Source organism: Octodon degus, unplaced genomic scaffold (assembly GCF_000260255.1).
Source record: "Octodon degus isolate 3935 unplaced genomic scaffold, OctDeg1.0 scaffold00137, whole genome shotgun sequence".
NCBI classification, from domain to species: domain Eukaryota; kingdom Metazoa; phylum Chordata; class Mammalia; order Rodentia; family Octodontidae; genus Octodon; species Octodon degus.
This window is the reverse complement of record NW_004524713.1, coordinates 7,344,248-7,365,059: the sequence shown is the minus strand read 5'-3', so window position 1 is coordinate 7,365,059 and position 20,812 is coordinate 7,344,248. Positions and strand designations below refer to the sequence as shown.

Genomic DNA, 20,812 nt, shown 5'->3' with positions numbered 1-20,812 from the left:
TCACATCCAAGAGACCTAAGAATTTCCTGAGGCTGTAGGACTGGTGATGTCAGCAGACAGAATTCATAGTTATAATTGTGGCCAATTTCCAAAATTTTCATTAGCATTGATAATAACTGATGTTTTATTTTGCTTTTAAGTCATTTTTTTTAATCTTTTATTTATTTATTTGGTGCACAGCTTGGACTCCTTCCTGTTTCAGCCTCCCCAGTGCTGGGATTACAGGCGTGCACCACCATGCCCGGTCTCAGTGGCTGGCACACAGCAGGCCTGGGGTTCTGGGATCGTGTGGCATGTGGTGCCAGGGATCGAACTTGCCAAGTGGGTGCTTAGACCACCAAGCTATCTCCTTAACCCATAACTGATGCTTATTGAGCTCCTACTAGGACAAAAACATTAATATTGTTTGTTTAATAAAGTTTTATATTATTTCTAATGAGCTATGTTACCATTGTGTATTCTTTAATTTTTTTTTTCTTAATGAAACAGAGATAGACTTTCCAGGCAAACAAGAGCAAACGGTTCATCAATATCAGACTTGCCAAAAAAAACAACTAAAAAAGCTTCCAGGAAGATGGCAGTGTGGTAAACAACAAATCGGCCTTTCCAAGATCAGAATCCAGACACTGGAAAGTGATAAGGTGGGAAAGGGAGGAACAGGGAGATGGATCTCTGGACCCAGAAAGAATCTGAAGGAAAAACTGGAACCTGCAGAGAAAGTGAAGAGACAGATTGCAACTTGTAAGCTCTGTAAAGGAGGCAAGCTGCATGCAGTCCCCAACCCAGCCCGCGGTGTGACAGAGGAGAGCCAGCCTCCAGCCCGCGGTGTGACAGAGGAGAGCCAGCCTCCAGAGCCGCTGTAAGGGTGGGTGAGTGCAGCCGCCTCCACGGAGAACTGTGCCCGGGCAGCGAGCAGTGGGCGTTGTGCGCTGCAAGGGCCAGAGAGCCACTCCAGTCCTAGAGACAGCAGTGTTCCCTGGTGAGGGTACATAGTGGATGCCTTCTGAGGGAGGGGCCAACTGAACCCCAGACTCAGGGCAGCTATGGCTTGGCTTTAGGCTGATTTGTTGCCGTGATGGATGGCCACGGCAGAGGCCCAGGGTCAGGGAGCTGAGGACAAGCTGGAGAGGGACGCCCAGAGTATGTTGGCCCAAGACTCTGGCCCCAGGCCAGGCTCAGCCTGAACTTCTGTGGAGCTGAAGACAACCAGAAGGGGCGTCCTGCCCTAACCCTACTGCAGAATTACTGGGGTTCCCCGGCACAGATCTGGGCTCTGACCACAAAAACGTAGACACCAGAAAATAAGCACGAGCTTAAAATCACAGAGAACTTTCTTTTCCAGGGAGGAGGGGGGATGTTGATATTGTTGTTTCATTCTTTTTTTTTTTTTCTTGATGGTCTGTGTTTGTGTGAGCGTGAAAATTGGTTTTAGGGGGTTTTTTTGTTGTTGTTTTGCTTTGATCTTGTTTTTGTTTTTATCCTTCTTTCTTGCTCTCCTATCTTCTTTACAAGTTTCTGAAAGCTTCAGTGCTCTTCCTTTGCCCTTCAGCCTGGCTTCCAACTGCTTTCTCCTCTTTTATTTTTCTATTCCCCCCCTTACTCCTTTTAAATTCTCTCTCCTGAAAATAAAACTACTCTATTAAGTGGAATTTTACTGAATGTAATTTTCTGCTTGGTTTTACATTTTGTTATATAGCTACAAAGCTTGTACCTGTAGATTAATAGTTATCAATTTGTCGCTTTCTACACGGTGCCTGTTGTCATTGTCACCATCAGTCATGCTATGTCAGCCAAAGTAGCATAGCAGTGGTTCATCTTTCTAGGCCAATACCAAACTTGCCTGGGAGTCATAAGTCACACCATATAGTCTAGAACCAGAGTGCCAGGCCAAGCAGACACTAACCTCTAGCGCCTAACAAATCAAGGAGGCAGGATCTCGGGAGAGGCTCACCAGCCAACAGCCTGCTATAGAAGACATGTATGCATCTCGACATGTATACATCTATACATAGAAGACATTTCTGAAAAGCAATCATTTCCTAAGGAGGTATGGTACTAGTAACAAAGCTACCTATCATAAGCAATTTACAAACATCAATGCAGAAGACAAATTTTTAAAAAACATAAAATGAGAAAACACAGAAGCAAGATGCAACTCCAGACCTCCAGTTTGCCCAAGGAGGCAAATATTTGGGTGGTACTGAGGTAGAAGAAATAAAAAGAAGCTCTAAAGGGAGTTCTTTAAGTTGAAAGGAAAGGAGGTAATTAGTAATATTTAGAAGCATGAGATTGATAATAATAAGTACATAATAAAATTCAAATTTTTCTCAGGTCAACAATTTCTGACATTGCCAGTCAAGCAGAAGACCCAATACTATTATGGGCTACTGGACTCTTTGAGAACATTTTGCTGAGTTAACACACCTATAATATTCAAATGACGGAACTAAACAAAAAAGGGAATACAGATGAATGTCCATTTTGTATCTGTGTATTCAAAATGGTTAGGATAAATATATAGTTACATTCTCTTAATGAATAGAGGAATTTGTTCCAATAGTGTTTGTAAATAGGGTATCATGTCTGCATCTTGTACAGCAAATAACCACTAGGAAGAGAGTGTGTTAATTATGAAATTTAAAAAAATTATGAAATTAATTATAAGTGTGTTAATTATTGAAACCGTCCTACCAATTTGATTTGAAACTGTCTCATTGCTATTTGTCTCTCAATAAAATTATGGAAAAAAATTTTTAAAAATAAAAATAAAGTACACTTAAGGAACTAGTAGCTCAAAAAAAACCCTCAAAAAAAAATCAGATTTTTCTAACACAGTAAAAGCAGTAGATAAATCAGCTATACTTTTAGTTTAAAAAAAAAAAGTTAAAACTATTAAGTGACATAGACAACATGGCAGAATCGCTCTCCAGCCTCTCTCGGCCTCTACACAAATCCAAGCAGCAACCACCCAAAGACAGGAATAATACCTTGAATATCCCAGAGCTTGAAAGTAATGCTGAGACACTCTTTGGACTACAAACCAGACAAACTGTGATAAAATTCTAACAGGAATGGATCCCTTTCTATTGCCCCTCCCCGCGGCAGCGCAGGTGGAGACTTCTCAGCACTGATGATTCCCACGCTTTGCAAAAAGACCTGATGGCGGGCAGCCAGCTTCCTGGGCCATCTGGGACCTTGCCCTGGAGGCCCACTCAGTCTCACCTGCCGGCAAAGGCGGGACTCAGAAACAGCCAGCAGAGTAGGGAACTCAGCAAAAAGCATTTGGGTCCCTGAGGCTGTGCTACCTTCTGGCCAAAGGAAGCCCCAGCACACCAGAAGTTACCCAGGAACGTCACACTCAAGAAAGTACAGTCCATGAGTTTTGCAGGCTCGAAGCCCGGGCTGGCTTTCCTGCACATTCCCGGTGTTTCCGAGTCTTCCCTAGCTGATTCCAACCCGCTGCCGGAAGTGAAGACACCAGGCTGGGTGGCGCTGCTCATAGCAGTCCTGAGCTTAGCGCTCCCTCTAGCGGAAAAGCGTTGAACTCCAAATAAATGTTGAAATTTAATTAACAGTGTGCTATTATCGAAATTTAATTAACAGTGTGCTATTATCGGTTCCTTGTTACAAAGAGTCATGGTAATGTAAAATGTTAGTAGAGTACACCAGGCATGATGGTGCACACCTGTAATCTCAGCATTCTGAGACGCAGAAGAATCCCAAATTCAAGGCCAACTGGAGCAGCTTGGCAATTTAGATAGACTTTGTTTTAAAAGTTTAAAAACATAAAGAGCTGGGAATGTAGCTCAGTATACAGGTTCTGGGTTGAATCCTTTAGTATCAGGGGAGTTGGAGAAACTTGGTGAGGGTATCTGGGAAATTCTTGTAATATGCTTGTAACTTTTCTTCCAGTCTTAGACTATTCTAGATTTAAAAGAGAGAATTCAAGCACGCTGTCTATAAAATTTGGTAAGTCAGTTTTAAAATTAAGTGTAAATGAAAACTACCTAGAATGGTGAAGACAATTTTGAAGCGAAATCATTAAGTTGAAATACGTATGTTACGAGATTCAAGTCTTCCGGCAAAGTGAAGGTAATAAAACAATATGACAGTTGTGTAAGAATCTATAAATAGGTCCAGGGAACAATAAAGAAGCCAGAATTAGATACACATACAGGCGATCACTTGAATTTTAGCAAAGGTGCCCTTGTGATTTAATGAGGAAGACACTTTTAATATGTCATACTGGCACAACTGGGCATGCGCATAGGAAACAAATAAATCCTCACCTGAAATATGTACCATCAAAGTGGCTCACAAAGGGCCAGTCAGATAGCTCAGTGGACTAACATGTCTGCTTAGGCAGGCACAGGGACCGGGGTTTGATCTCTGTGCCGGTCCCAGCCCTGCCTCCAGGGCGCACTGACAGGGTGCTTGAGACTGGGCATGGTGGCATGCACCTGTAATCCCAGCACTTGGGAGACTGAAAACAGGAGGATTACTACAAGTCTGATCTATGTAGTGAGACCCTGTAGACCTTGAACTAGATACCTTTTTTTTTGCACTAATAGTGTTTGGACAGGATATCATATCTGCATCTTGTACAATGAATAACCACTACGAAGACAACAATATGCAATGTATTACTTATTGAAACTGTCCTACTAATCTATTTTGAAACTGTCTCATTGCTATTTGTTTCTCAATAAAATAAAAATAAATAAATGAATACTTTTTTAAAAAGTGGCTCACAGACATAAATGTTAGGGTACAAAGGCTTACCATAAAGTTTATTGAATTGAAAAAAACAGTAATGTACTTGCAAACTAAAAGTGAGTGAAGATTTATTGATCAGGAAACAAAAACATAAAATAAAAATTATTAAATTGGATTTCATCAAAGTTTAAATCCTCCACTCATCAAAAGACAGAACCAAGTAAGTGAAAAGGTGGAAATATTAACAATCACTATATAGGACAATTGATGTATCACAAATCCTTAAGCAAAGGCACACAATTGAAACTTTAAGGGTCTTTAGTAAGCAGTGGCTGAAACCATTGGGCATCAATTAAGAGAGAAACTGTGCTTATAAAAATGACTCATCACCTTGGATTCTTTCTGGAATAAGGCAATGGGATGATTAAATAGATAAAATACAAAAAAAAAAGAAACTTTAAGGGTGAGTGGGGAAAAAAACTTACACTTAATAAAAGGAAATACAATGATCTTCCTTTACGCACAGCTTTACTTTCCATGATTTCAATCAACTATAGTTTAAAGTATTTAATGGAAATTTCCAGAAATAAGCAACTCATAAGTGTTAAGTTGCATGGTATTATGGTATTCTGGGACTGCCATGAAACCTGCTGTCCTGCTCCATTCTGCTTGAAATACAAATCACCTCGCTGCCTCTTTACCCAAACCTCTATGGTACTTTCTGATGTCACTAAGTAGCCACAGCAGCTATCAGACTGACTGTTATGAGGTTCTAGGCTGTATTCAGGTAACTCTTACTTTGCTTAGCAATGCTTCAAAATTGAAGAGCAGTGTTGCTGGCAATGTGAATATGGGGTGCAAAAATAAGGCTGGAAAGTGCTTCCTTAAAGTGAAAAAAGTAAAATTCTTGACTCCATTAAAAAAAAAACAGATGCTGGGGTTGCTGAAATTTACAGGGGAAAAAAGTCTTCATGAAATTGTGGGGAAAAGAAAAGGACACAGAGAGCACATTGGCCAAGCAATGGTTGTGATTCATCCACATGGCTGACACTGACAAAGGTTCTACATGATCTCAGGATAAATCCTGAGGGGATTTCACTGACCTTATCAGACCCAAAAGCTACAACTCTTGTTGCATAGGTCCTGCTTTACCTTGGTCTTAACCATCCAGCAGAAAAGTATAAAAACGAAATATAAGAAGTAAAACCATGCTGTTATGTTGAGCTGTAGGGGACTCAGGTCAACAATTTCTGACATTGTCAGTCAAGCAGAAGACCCAATACTATTATGGGCTACTGGACTCTTTTAGAATATTTTGCTGAGTCTACACACCTATAATATTCAAATAATGGAACCTAACAACAAAAAGGGGATGTAGATGAATGTCCATTTTGTATCTGTGTATTCAAATGGCAAGCATAGATATATAGTTCCATTCTCTTAATGAATAGAGTGATTTGTTATAATGGTGTTTGTAAATAGGATATCATGTCTGCATCTTGTACAGCAATTAACCACTTGGAAGAATGTATACAATGTGTTAATTACTGAAACTGTGCTACCAATTTGGTTTGAAACTGTCTCATTGCTATTTGTTTCTCAATAAATTTATGGAAAAAATAAAAAAATAAAAGAGGAATCAGCCAAGACGAAAAAGAAATTAATGTTAGTTGTGTTATTGCCCCAAATTACAAACATATGACCAACGTGGTGACAAATGCTAAGATAGAAAATGTATTAAATTTGTGAGTAGATGACGTGAACCAAAACTGTGTTTCAACCAGCAGTAATATGTTGCTCTAAGAAAGCATTGTTCCTATTAAAACACTGCCACAAGAGGGTCCCCTGAAGAAAGTGACACCACACAACTGACACAGGCAAGACTTGGACTCAAAAATAGAAAAATTACTAAACAGGTTCCATCTGCCAATGAAGAAGCTATTGCCACCTTTTGCACAAGTTGAAGCTGATTAAAGAGAAAGGATACTATCCAGAGGAGGACTTCCGTTGTGATAAAAATCAGGCTCCTCTGGCGGAAAATGCCCAGGAGAAACTACATTCCTAAAAACGCAAAAGAAGCACAAAGGAATATGTAGGAGAGATGATGAAGGGCGGATTCGGCACTCTGTTGTTTCAGGCATCCATTGAAAGTCTTGGAATGTAGCCCCCAAGAGTAAGGGACTACTACTAAGTTTTCACTTTCTGTGGTTTCCGTTACACACAGCCAACCATGAGTTGAAAACATTACATGGAAATTTCCAGAAATAAGCAACTTGTAAGTTTGAAATCGCATACCACACTGAGAAGTGTGATGAAATCTCATGCTGTCCTGCTCTGTCCTGTCCAACACATGAATCATCTCTCTGTCCAGCATATCCACACTTGTATACACTTCCCACGCATTAGTCACATAGTAGCTCTCTTGGATATCAGATTGACCGCTGTGGTGTCGCAATGCTTGTTTTCAAGTAACCTTTATTTTACTTAATGAAGGTCCCAAAGAGTAGTGGCGCTGGCAACCGGAATAGGCTAGTGAGAATCTGGAAGAAGCTGCCCTTAAATGGACAGGTGAAAGTTCTCAGCTTTCTTTTGGGTACGTATGGGCTGGGGAGCTAGCTCAGTGGCCTAAGTGCCGGCCTGGCAAGTGCAAGGTCCTGAGTTCAATCCCAAGTACTGAAAGAGAAAAAGGAAAAGCAAAGAAACTCTGGTTCTTGTAGATATGTGTGAGTAGGAAAAATACATGCAGAGTCAGCACCGTCAATAATATAGGGTATCCACGAGGAGTCTTGGATTGCGTCCCCTGTGGGTGAGCAAGGCCTACTTAACATTCAAGTCATTTTACTACACATAAATTAAACTTCAGTCTTTAAAGAAGGTTAAATGACCTGGAGATGATAAGCCAAAGTTTTAGAGACTCCTTGGCCTTGATGCACAATACTTGCTACTACCAGGCAAATGTTTCCAAAGTTATCACTTTGGAAACTTGAGGGGATGCAAAGGTGGAAATGAGAGGGGCAAGGATGTTATCCATTGTCTCAGACATTATCTTCATTTCAGGAACTGTCTGAACTTTGTGAGTCCAGTAGGCTTGAGTCCAGAAATGTTTGTACATGCTGACAGGAGACATTGCTGCTCGAAACTCTAAAGTCCTCTGAATATGACTGTATGTTCCTAAAGGAATAATGGGCCATATAGTACTAGTCGTAGTTTGGAGTTTTGCAAGGGGAACAATACAATACAGGACACATATTTTATAAGATTATTTATGGGGCCGGGGAAATGGCTCAGTAGAATAAGCATTTGCCTGGAAAGCGCAAGGTCCTTAGTTCAATCCCCGATACACAAAATAAAAGGATTATTTATAATAATCACCCAAAGAATCATATACAAAAAGAGAGTGCAAGAAATCTGTCCACACATAAAGACCAAAGAATCCAGCTGAGGGCCTGGAGCCCACAAAAGGTCCTGCGTGTGTCCAGCTGAAAACAATAGCTCATGCAGGCCTGTTTCACAGAGAAAGATGGAAAGGCCCAGAGGTCGGCAGTGGAAGCTAGAAAGTCTGTGCCAGCGGGATGAAGGATCTGTGCCAGCAGACTGGGGGTTTTGTACCTGAACCAGGAAGCAACGCTCAAGGTAAGCACCAGAGATCCCCCAAAAGTACCACAGCCATCCTCGGCAACAGTGAGGCCCTGAGCTTTTCTGATGAGGAGGAAAGCCGAGCTCCCATCAGGGAAGCCATGTGACAAGCATGTCCATGAGGCTGTACAGTGCACCATCGTCTGCTCTGGAACCGAGAAGCAATCCTCAAGCCGCGGACCAGAGCTCCCCCAAAGTGAACCATAGCTGATCTCAGCGACAAGGGCCCAAGCTCCTCCTCCCATGAGAACAGCCAAGATCGCCAGGAAAGCCAGCCTGACAAGGTCCTTCAGCAGAATAGTCCAAAAGAACCAGCAGCTCCTTAACAGCTTCCCAGCAGCTTTTACCAGCTCCCAGCAGCCTCTTATGCTGCCAGCGACAATCCTCAGGTGGGCCTCCCACACCCAGCACCATGCTGGTTCAGTTCAGCTGGGTGTGACAAGTTGGTCACCAGTTGTCCATCCACCACAGTATCTTCACTTCATGTGGCAAAATTACACCTTTGCTTCTGTATACAGAGAATCAATGTACAGGAAACCCCAATCCTGCTACATGCCTGTAGGGGGCAGTGTAGCTTAGCCAATTATGACTATGCCTAGGCACAGGTGCCTTGAGTGGGTTTTTAGGGGCCATTTACAGGCAGTAAATAAAAAACACAGCACAAGAGCCTGAGTTCAATCCCCGGTTCCACCAAAAACAAAAATAAAAAATAAAAAAACACGGAGAAACTGGTGCATGGAAAGAGGTTCTATAAAGAGAAATAATGACTTGAAAAGGAGTTTTCTTTCTTAAGAAGAAGTCTCATCGCAAAAAAATGCTCTTAGCTATTTCTTTCACTAGTGGCCTAAGGCGTGGGCAATATAAGATACCTCTGGATTCCTTTCTCCCTGATAAGGAGACTTGGACTAAAGCCACACTACAGCTGCCTGACACCGTAGTCGGAGGCTTGGAGGGAAGACGTCAGGGCTCCTTGACGAGTTGCCTCATAGTAGGTTGGGATACTGCTCTGTTCACATTGCATCATTAGGCTTCTTGTGCTTCTGATTCTCTGTAGTGCTGAGAAGACTCTTCTTAGACCCTCCCTACATATGCTGTGGCTGACAGCTAACAGCTGCTACGTTTTGCTTCTATAAATCAGGAGACACCCTGATGTCAAAGCAAGTACCTGGTTAAAAAAAAGGAGCCTCGTTGCTCTTGTCTTTCTGGTATGCTAAAGTCTAGTTTGCTCTTTTAACATAGTAGAAATCAGTATCTTGCAAAACTACACAGAGAAGTGCTCAAAGCAGCACAACAATGTCCCAGAAAGGAATAGTGGTGACACAGCTGTAACAAGTCAGTGAGGGTTTCTCCCTAGCACTTTGAAAAACAATTATACAAAAACTTCGGGATAGTAGAACTGTGACACTTGGGAAAATTCTTTTAAGAAACGTGGGACATTTTGGTGTACACCATTTCCTTGAATCATCCCTGCAGCCTAAATGAGCAAGGCAGCCGCACTGTGACCGCACAGCCAACACTGGTCCATTGTACTAAGTGGTACTTAGAGGCTGGGAACTCGTTTAAGTATGATGAGCCGAGTAGAAGTGACTTTGCTCAAGGCTCGTCATTGTGGTCTGAATAATCACTAGAGGGAGATGTCTTCCAGGAAACTGGCTGGATTTGGTATCCGGCCCCAAAATATGATGCAGCAGTATTTGGACGGATTATGCATTTTACTAAACTGACTCAGCAAATTGCCTCTCAGTAACTCAGGGTGAAAAAAACATGCACCCTTTGAAGAAGGAACAGTTGCCATTTTGGAAGCAAGGATATCCAACTGGTATCAGCAATCGAATTTAAGCAGCAATGCCCAGTTGTGGGGCAAGCTTAGGCAAGAAGAGGCACTCTGTGACACTTAAGTTGGTCTCAACTATGGCATATGGCAAGATGACTGGTGAGCATGGTATTTACTGCTATTGAGGGCCACAGAGTCACAGTAGAAAGGGACTTTGGCTCTCTGTGATACAGCTGGCAGAGCTCCAATACATTAAGGAACAAGCCTGGATTCACCCCATGGGAGAGAGATGAAAGTGCTCAACAATAACATCTGGAGCCCGAGTTAATGTGAAACATCCCTTAGTGGGTAATGTAGTTATACCCCAGCATCAGAGAGAACTTAGAACTCACTGAGGCCAGTGAGATAGCTCAGTAGAATAAGCACTTGCCTGGCAAGGGCAGGGTCCTGAGTTCAATCCTGGGTACCACAAAAAAAAAAAAAAAAAAAGAACTCACTGAGCAATGACCTCTAGTTATTACTCCAGTTATGGGAAATGAGTGATGTACAAAAAAGAAATAGTTCTTCTGTTGGGAAGGTTAAGGACATTGGCATGGTTATAATAACCAATGTGGGGGCTGGCAAGGTAGCTCAGTGGACTAAGTGCCTGCTTAGGCAAGCACAGTGACCGGGTGTTCAATCTCTGGCACTACACGACCCACCGACCCCAGGAGCCCTGAGCCGGCCACTGTGACTAGGTATGGTGGTGCATGCTTGTAATCCCAGCTCTGGGGAGGTTGAAAACAGGAGGATCACTATAAGTCTGAGCTGCACAGTGAGTCCCTGTACCAAATCCAGTAAAATAATAGTAATAATAACTGCTGTGTTCTTTCTGACACACGCATGTGGTAAAATAAAGATTTCCAGACTGTTCCTATCATAGAAAACCACAGATTGGTACATTTGTAAAGAACAGACTTTTATCCCTCGAGCTAGAAAATCTAAGCTCATGGCAGTGGCATATAGTGAGGCCTTCCTCGCCGTGTAATACCCGGCAGAGAACATCATGTATTTCCCTCTGATCATCCTTCTCCTCATAAGGCTACTAACCCCACCGCAGGGACCTTACCCCAGGACTTCAACGAGCCCAAACCAATCCCCGAAGACATACCTCCAAATACCATCAACATATGAATTTGAGAATTAAATTTCTAACAAACAAAATTTTGAAGGGCCTACTGAACCATATGAACTGAATTGTAGAAATAAATGAAAATGAAGCATAGGCATAAAATGGTTTCTAGACTAAAAAGATATTTTGAGACGTCAACTCAAAACTTTCACCTCATATAGTATTCATGGATATTAATTAGCCAGAGAAATAGATGAATTTAACTCCAAGAAAGTAAATGTGCTACCAAATGTCTCTGTTGATGCTTGTAAAAATACAAGTGAAGGAGAAAAAGGCCGAGAGGATACTTCAACTAAAGAAGTGGAATAAATCTTATAAAAGAATACAATCACAGTTCATTGTAAATATTGGAAAGGAATTTCAACTCATTGGATGATAGATGGCCACATGAGCACCAAATTTTAAGATGTTTTTCTGTATCATATGTTATGGAAAAGTTACTACATTCACAATTTCTTTGTTGAGACAGGGTCTCTCTACATAGTTCAGGCTGGCTTCAAACTTTCAGTGATATTTTTGCCTCAGTTTCCAGGGTGCAGGATTACGTGCATGCCCCAATATACCTGGCCTTTTGTTTCTGAGAAGAATTTCTTTTTTTGCTGGGGCGGGGACTGGCTCAGGCCACCTTAAGGGCGGGTCTGGTAGAAAGAACCACAGTATCCTGCGCCTGACTGCATTTGCATAAGCAGGCACATAAACAACTGAGCTAACCAACAGGCCCCTTGTTTCTGTTTTTTGGGAGAATTTTGTTTATTTCATCTATTTTATATACATCCCTTCAACAAATATTGAGTCCCTGCTTATCTCCATCTTAATAAAGTGAGTGGGGGATAAAACCAAACGAGGTAATGCTTTTAAAGAGTTCCATGCTGTCTTAGTATACAAATACTCAATAAATCCTGACATTAATTAATAATAGCAACAGCAGCTACTGTCTGCAGGAAACTTACACTAACATTTTTTTAAAGCAGGAAATTCTGCCAGTTGCAACAACATGAATAAACATATGCTAAGTGAAATAATACATGCACAGAAAAACAAATGCCACACGATCTTGCCTATCTGTAGAATCTAACAAACCCAAACTTGTAAAAGCAGAGAGTACAGTAAAGGTTATCAGGGCTGCGTCTGGGCGTGGTGATGTGGACTAGGAAAGCAGCGATATTGGTCAAACGACGGTAAGCAGGCAGGGACAGGTCCTGGTGACCTCGTGCACAGTGTGATAACTACACCTGCTAAGAATGTACTGTATATTTCAAAGTATCTAAAGAATTGTTTCTTAGCCAGGCATGGTGGCACCCATGTAATCGAAGCACTGAGAGACAGCGACAGGAGAATCACAAGCTCAAGGACAGCCTGGGCTGCATAGCAACATCCTGCCTCAAAAACAAATGAAAAAAAAAAAAGATGAGGAGGGGAATTATTTTTAAATGACAAATATTGAGCTGATATTAATTAGCCTGATTCGATCATTCCACAGTGTATACAAGCATCGAAACATTACATTGTGTGTCATAAATATGTTATTTGTTAATGAATAAATACATTAAAATAATTATTTTTAAATGCCTACAGAATATGTGGCAAAAGTTGTAGGTAAATGGATGAGTAACTAGACTCTAAGTTTTTCTTCAGCTCAAAAAAACTGATGATTTGAATTTTCATTTCATTTCATTTCTTCCAAGTTAAGGTTGCCGGGTTAGCTCAGTTGTCTAAAGCGCCTTCTTGAGCAAAATCAGTCAGGGGCAAGGGACTGCAGTTCAGTCCTTAGCACTACATGCCACACCAGACCCACCCTTAAGGCAGCCAAAAAAAAAAAAAAAAAAAAAAAAAAAAGAGTTCCTCCTTTCTTCCAAATAATCCAAAAGACACATAGGAGTATACCAGATCTATGATGAATTAGGATTTTTCTATGTAGTGAATCAGTATGCTGTATCTTCATGCAGATGTAGTGTATGAAGAAAACATACAGCATGCAGTATGCTGTTTCTGGGGTGTCCTCCTGGTTAATAATTGATGAGAAGCAGAAGCACAGAAAAATAAGAGCTAGAAGTGCCTCCTGGAGAGGGTCATTTGACCGCTGTGGCGTAAATGCCAAAGGGATCCAGATGCGTGCAGTGCCCGGGCTGAGCAAGTCTGGTTTGTTTCTCATGACCATTTACATTCCAGTGTGAAATGATTGTGGATACAGGAAAAAGAGCAAACGATAAACAAATCCACTACAGTTCTACTGCAATGCTTAAGGCTGACTTCATCTGCTTTTGTTGCTATAACAAAATACCTGAGACCAGATAATTTATAAAGGAAAATAATTCATTTTGGCTCATGATTCCAGGGCTGAGATGTCCAAGAGTGTGGTACTTGCATTTGGTGAGGACATCATTCTACTTTATCTTACGGCAAAAAAGCATCAGGAGAAGGACTGACATTCTCCAAGCCCCTGGGGCTGTACTTGCTCTGCTTTCTAAACCTGGAGAAGTCTCAAGAGCTTTCCACAGAACAACATTCTGGTTCCTCAAAGCACAAAGGGCTCCAGCGAGGCCTGAGGAAAGATGAACATTAGAGCCTGAGGGAGGTCTTTGGACCAGAGCAGTCCTTGTGAAGACACAGCTCAGCCTAACTCTGTCTTCTGAAATGAAGAGGCACGCTGGTGCCAGCAGTAGGGAACGAGAGCAAAAGCTGAAATGCTGTCAGGAAAACCCGTCGCCCTGTTGACTGGTGTCTGACTTTCCTCCCGTTCACCTTGTTCTGCTCACGGCAGTAGGTGAAGGGAAATGCCAGGAGACTGGAGGCTTTTGTTGAAGTATGGATTCTGAATAAATCCTCAGAGGTGGTGTGGAAAAGGTTTCTGCTTCTGTAGAAATTGCATTAGAGAAAACATCTGGATACAGAAAGCAACCATGACTAAGTGGTCCACACTTAGGATCCACACCTATGAGTTATGCCTTCCTCATTACCAGTCATTCAACAACAGTTGTCTCCAAAGTATCTATGAAGCAAGCATTGTCTAAAACATTTTAAGTGTTTTGATAAAGCATCAGTGAATCAGAAAAAGCTTATCCATGTGTTATTGTCCAAAATCATGAAATGAAACTAACAACTATCTGTGTGTACAGAAAGGGGTGGGTGGCCACTATGACTAAGCTCTGCCTTTTGTGTGTTTGGTTGACCTAAGTGCGTGCCAGGCAGATTTCCACAACTGAACTATGACAGGCTACTTTAAAAGATTTCCGTCTGCCTCACAAAATAAATAGCTAATGTTGGGATCTGGGGCTTCCAACCACCTGCTGGGTGTTGGGATTCTTCCAAACTTTTGCTCAGAAAGTCTTCCTGACATACCTCTCTGACATAGGTACTCCTATTATCCCCCCTTCATAGAAGGAGAAGCTGCACCACAGGGACACTACATAACTGGCCTTAGACCGCTTACCTGTTGAAGGGCAGGGCCATGTACTTAGAAAGAGGGTCAGAGCCTTTGTCCTGGCCTCCTGTAGCATGGTCTCTTTTTAAAAAGAAGCCAAGAGCCCTCAGTTCCAGTCTTGACTCTGACCATGAAAGTCATAATAATTAAAGTCCTGCTTCCCATCATTTTTCAATTTCTTACTTCCGTGATCTCCAAGAGCTTTTCCAACTCAGAGCTCCCAGGAGTCGACATTAAAATGTAGTCAGTAAGAAAGCAAGAGACACCATCAAAGACAGAGGGCTCTTGATGCTCCTCATGGTCTGTCTCCAGCCACACTGAAGGAAATAGAACGAGGGCTGCTCTTCAGACAGTGGTTCGAGAACCACTGCATTTCTCCTTCACATCTGTTCAGAATCCTACATGACCATCCAGGCATTCTTTCATTCTGAAAATATTTATCAGGGGACTGCTGTGTTCCAGGAAGCCAGCCAAATTGGGTGGTGTAACAAGGAACCAGATGTAGGCTTCATCCTTGGGCAGCGCACAGTCTAGTAGAGAAGACAGAGCTGTAAGTACTAAGATTCAGTTCTGTATCATGCATGAGAGAGGACGCCTAATCCAGAATTGATGGCAGAACGTCAGAGCAGGCTTCTGAGAGAATGTGGTATCTAATCTGAGCCCGAGGGTGAAAACCAGTCACCAGGGTTAGCAGACAGGAGGAACAGGCAATTTCAGGCAGATAGAATAAGGAGTCCTTCAGGCAAAAAGAAGCAATACTTTATAATTGGATTACAGAATACAAGAGGACAGGGGGAAAGGCAAGCAATGAAGCTTCATAGTCCAGCAGGACTGGCATCAGGAAGAGCCCAGCAAGCCACAGAAAAGAGTTCGACCTTTAGGCTGCAGGTGATGCAGAGGTTACAGAACAGCCTGCAGATGTTCTCTAGACTACAGAACCGTGCAGAGGTTCACATGGCCCAAAAGCAGAGGTTATGGATTGAACTGTGTCTCTGAGTAAAGGATATGTTTGGGTCCCAACCCCTAATACCTCAGAATGTACCCTTATTTGGTGAAAAAGCTTTTCCAAGAGTAGTTGAATTAAAATAAAGCCATTAGGATGGCTCCTAATCCAACACAACATTTTCAATCTTTATAAAAAGAAAAAAATTGGACATAGGCGCACGTTCCAAGGGAAGGTACAAGCCAAAGAGCGGCCCAGAACAGAGGACTTCCCTCCCAGCCTCAGATGGAACCAACTTCTTCAACCCCCTCAGTTTCAGACTTTCACCGTAAGAAAACAAATGTCTATTTTTTAAGCCACTCAGTTCATGGTACTTCTTTATGACAACCATCACAAGCTAATACAAAGGCTTGTTTGTATTTGTGTTTTAGAGAACTTGATCTGCTCTGTAAAGGCAGCAATAGCTGACTCAGAGAGAGCTTGATGGACTGGAAAGCTTTGTAGAGACCAAATTTCCAGGATGTGATTATAGGATTATAGGTTGGGCATGGGAAATGAGGGAAAATGAAAGAACAAGGGCAGCTTCCGGACTATGTTGAAGCTCAGGTAAACATGTAACCAGAGCAAAGCCTCACCAACTACCTTGTCAAGGATCCCAGACCAAAAGTCCATCCAGATAGGCAAGTTAGGGAAACACTGCCCTATCACCACCTTCATATTAGTGTCCAATTCTGGCTTTGGCGCCTCAGCTTCACCGTCAGGTGTGGTTTCATTTTGTTCAACAAATATTTACTAAGCAACCGCAAGATGCCAGACATTATATTCTAAGCTCCAGGGACATCATAGTGAGGTGAAGGAAAAGAAGGACTCTATGATTATGTCAAAGTGCAGACAAATATTCATCATACTAACAAATGAATAATTCTTGGTTGCATTAAGCTAGAAAGAAAAGGAGCAGAATTCTATGTAAGCACGTGACAAAGGAACTCAATCAAAAAAGTGATGGCTGAGCTTAGATAAAGGATAAAAGAGAGGCAGGAGAAACACCCAGAATGAGGCCACCCTGAACAAATGCAGAAAGAACCTGATGAACAAAGAAACTGGACAGAGCCCCAGGGGAATGTAGGCAGGGAGAAGAGCTAATTAGTGCTTACTGTAGGCAGTGGGAAGGCATCAAATCATTTTGGAATTCCTGAAACAAAATAGAGACACAACAAATATTCCTGAAAGGGAAGACAGCATTTTACTAGATTGAGTAATATCCCCCCAAAAAACTTCTTGCCCACTAGCACTTCGAAATACGACCTTATTTGGATACAGGGTCTTTGTAGATTAGACATCTTTGTAAATTGAGGTCGTAGGAAATTAAAGCTGACTGTAGACCAACATCCCTACAAAGAAAGGAAAAGTTAGACACAGACACAGATAGAAGAGTGTCACTTGCAAACACAGACAAAAAGAGGGACGGTGGCCCTGTGAAGGTACACGTTGAAGAGATATATCTGCAAGCCAAGGAGTACCCACAGCCACTGGAAGACAGGAAAGAGATAAGGAAGAGATTTTTTTATTCTTCATGTCTCCAGGAGAAATAAATCCAGCTGTTACCTACATTATGGATTGATAGTCTTCAGAACTGTCGGAGAGTGAATTTCTACTGTTTTAAACCACTCGGGGTAAAGGTAAAACCCTAGAGAACCAACACAACTTTAATCCAGTCAGTTAGATGATCAAATGCATATTTTAAGTCATCACTGTGGGGGGTGGTATCAGAAAAATGGCCTCAAAGGAGGGAAGCTGCTAACATCCTCCAACACAGACCTCTAAATCTGTCTACACACAAACACTTCTAGGTAATAGCCTTCCGATTCAGGTAGGAGGTTGTGAAAATCCAGTGGAGACCAAGATCTTACCAGTCATTTCATGAGTACAACCTGCACCCAAGAGGCAAGCTTAACTTAACTGTTCTAACAAGACCAAATTGTGCTCCTAAGTTGAAATATGGAAGTGGCCTTATTCCCCAAAGGGCTTGCTACAGCCCCATTCTGGCCTTAAGTATACAACCAAATCTATGGGGCAAGGGATCCAGGAACAACTGGGCAGACCTATGCCTCAGCAGACAACCTCTTCTGCTCACCAAAACTGGTTCAGCAGAATACCTGAAAATGGCCCTGTAACTAAGCCCAGTCCCTCGCTGCTATGATCCCAGCAGAGTGCAGTTTTTTGTGTGTTTTTTGTTTGTTTGTTTGTTTGTTTGTTTGTGTTTTATTTTTAGAGTGCAGTTTTTGCAAGGTCACAAATTATCCATTTCTGACAAAACTAAACAAAAAAAGGGGATATAAGTGAAAGACCATTTTGTATCTGTTTATTCAAAATAGTTAGGATAGATATACAGCTACTTTCTCTTAATTCAATGAATAGAAAGATTTGTACTAGTAGTGTTTGTGGACAGGATATCATGTCTGTATCTTATACTATGAATAACTACTAGGAAGACAACAATATGCAATGTATCAATTATTGAAACTGTCCCACTAATTGGTTTTGAAACTCTCCTTGCTATTTGTTTCTCAATAAAATTAATTTTTTAAAAAAGCATACACACCATTCTGGGTCACTATGGGGGCGGGTGCCTACAGGCTTGCAAGCATCCAACTCTCAGCAGTTCCAGAAGAGCTCCTATCTCAGCTCCATCCCCTCTGTGCCACAGGCAGGCCACTGTTCTGATAGTGCAGAAAGCTGCTGGGATGAGGTACCAGCCTGAGCTACTAGAACAGGCTTGCTCCTCTCTGCTACACTCCTGTCAGAAGATCCTGAAGGTAGCCTGTCTAGCCCCCAACCCCACTCTACTATATCCCCGTGCTGTTTCATCTGTGCAGATGGCTTCTGGGAGATGGACTCAGATGAGCCTGCTGGCCTCCTCCCATCATAAGTCTAGGAAGGGACTTCAGTGTCTGTTCTAGTCCTCTCAGTTGTGGCCTGTGAATAGTCCTGCCTGCAAAGGAAAGTACTGGAAATTTTGCCTGGGCTGCCATGTTGGGATTGCCAACGTCAGACCCACAGCAGATTTAGAATTAGCCTGACGCTCGAGTGTAGCCCCTCGGAGCTGTAATCTGAGAGCATTTCTACCCAGTGGAGGTCCTACCAGGAGACACAACAACCTGAGCCTCTGTGACAGACTTGATTATCTCTTTTAGCAGATACTCAAGTGTCCATGGGTTTCAGTCTTGGCCTCTCTTACCTATGCACTGGAGCAGACTGCCCAGAAGAAATCTGGAGGAGGGCATGCCCATCGTGATTTCTGATGACTGAAGCCCTGACCTTGATTACATTGTAAATTCTTCAAGAGTGCCCATAAATTGACTCCAGTCCTTCTCCAGTGAAGTCTAAGAGCAATTTTTTTCACCCAGGAGTTCACTTGGAGACACATTTCCCATGATCCTGAAGACAGACCCCCCAAAAAAAACTTGTCTCAAATATTGTCCCAGAAATCTGTGCATCTCAGTTCCATCTCTGTTCCACAACTGTGGACAAGAATGACATGACCAAGACAGAGACCCATCCAGTCTTCCAACAGGAGCCCTTCCTAGAGGAAGACTCATCCGTCTTCATACCAGGTAATAAGGCCCAGCTGTTTGAGAACACTGATGCAGATCCTCATTATAGGTCAGCCCCTCATGGGACTCTTATCTGGACTTTATTGGCTGTACTGGGACTAAGTCATCCTCTACCACTGAAGAGGCAATGGCAGTAATGGGTTTAAGGATCGTGACAGATTAGTCTGCTCAGAATTTCCAGGTGGGTCTACTGTAGAAGAACAAACAGACAAAAACAGACTACAAAGACTAGAATAAATACTTAAATTATCAATATATAATCATCAGTGTGCAATCCCCAAAGATTAAGAACAGACAGGGAAATAGGATGTGAAACGAACTAAACAAGGTACGGATAATTGAAGCTGAAGACAGGTAGTTATATGATATGCCTGCCAAAGATTCCAAAATGGATGTTATGAAATAATTCAGTGAACATCAAGAAGAGACAAATAATTCAGAAATATAGTAGAATAACTTAACAGAAAAAAGCACTCAGAAATTCTGTCCAGGAATTACAATAAAGGTTACAATGGATAAAATGAAAAGAGCAACAGAGAACACCAACAGTGCAATAGGTCAACCAGAAAAACAAGAGTCACTGAGATGTAAGACAGGCTATTTGAAAATATATAGTCAGAGGAGAAAAGGAATAAGAAAGCTCATGAGATTTATGGGACAACGTCAAAGAAACAAATTTTAAGAATGATGGCATTAAAGAAGACAAAGGGGTAGAAAGTTTATTCAAAGAAAGATAGCAGAAAATTTCTAAACCAGGAGAAAGACATATTCCAGGTGCAAGAAAGTAAAAAGCTACCAATCAGATTCAATCTAAGTAAAACTATCCCAAGACATATTATAACCAGAATCTCAAACATCAGAAAAAGTGAATCTCAAAATCAGCGAGAGAGAAGCAAATAATATATGAGAGTTCTAATACACCTAAAATCAGACTCCTCATGGGAAAACCTTATAAGCTAAGATAAATCATGACAATGTATTTAAAGTTTTCAAGGAAAAAAAAACCCAGCCAATTAAGATAATACTGCATTTGACAAAGATATTTTCATAAATTAAGGAAAGATAGACTTCCTAGACAAACAGAAACTGAGAGGGTACAAACATGAACATCAGACCTGGCTTCCAAGAAATGCTAAAGATGTTCTTCAAGCTGATAGTAGAGGATACTAATGAATAGTATGAAAACATTTCAAGATACAAAGCTCACTGGTAAAAGTAAGCAAGAGATCAAATTCAGAATGTTCCTATACTATATTTGCATATGTACACCATTTATATCTTCAAAGATTAAAAGACAAAGTTATTTAAAAATCATAAGTACAACAATTTATACAAAAGATGCAAATTGTGAAATAAAAGATGCAGGACTGGGGAGATAGCTCAGTGGACTCAGTGCCTGCCTGGCAAGAGCAAGGACCCAGGTTACATCCCCAGGACCTCATGCTGTGCCTGCCCCACCTTGGGCCCACCAAGCTGGCCACTGAAATTGGGCACAGTGGCATACGCCTATAATCCTAGTGCCTGGGAGGCTGAAAAC

General features: G+C 41.8%; 1 protein-coding gene across 1 annotated transcript in view; it reads right to left on the bottom strand.

Moving 5' to 3' along the window:
- The window catches only part of LOC101577372 (olfactory receptor 50-like), a 105,517-nt gene extending 90,421 nt beyond the window's left edge, over nucleotides 1-15,096 (bottom strand). The window contains exon 1 of the mRNA XM_023701586.1: nucleotides 14,728-15,096. Within this exon, the coding sequence (XP_023557354.1) occupies nucleotides 14,728-14,794 (67 nt within the window). The 5' untranslated portion in view covers nucleotides 14,795-15,096. The remainder of the gene's footprint in view (nucleotides 1-14,727) is intronic.
- Nucleotides 15,097-20,812: the final 5,716 nt, after the last annotated feature.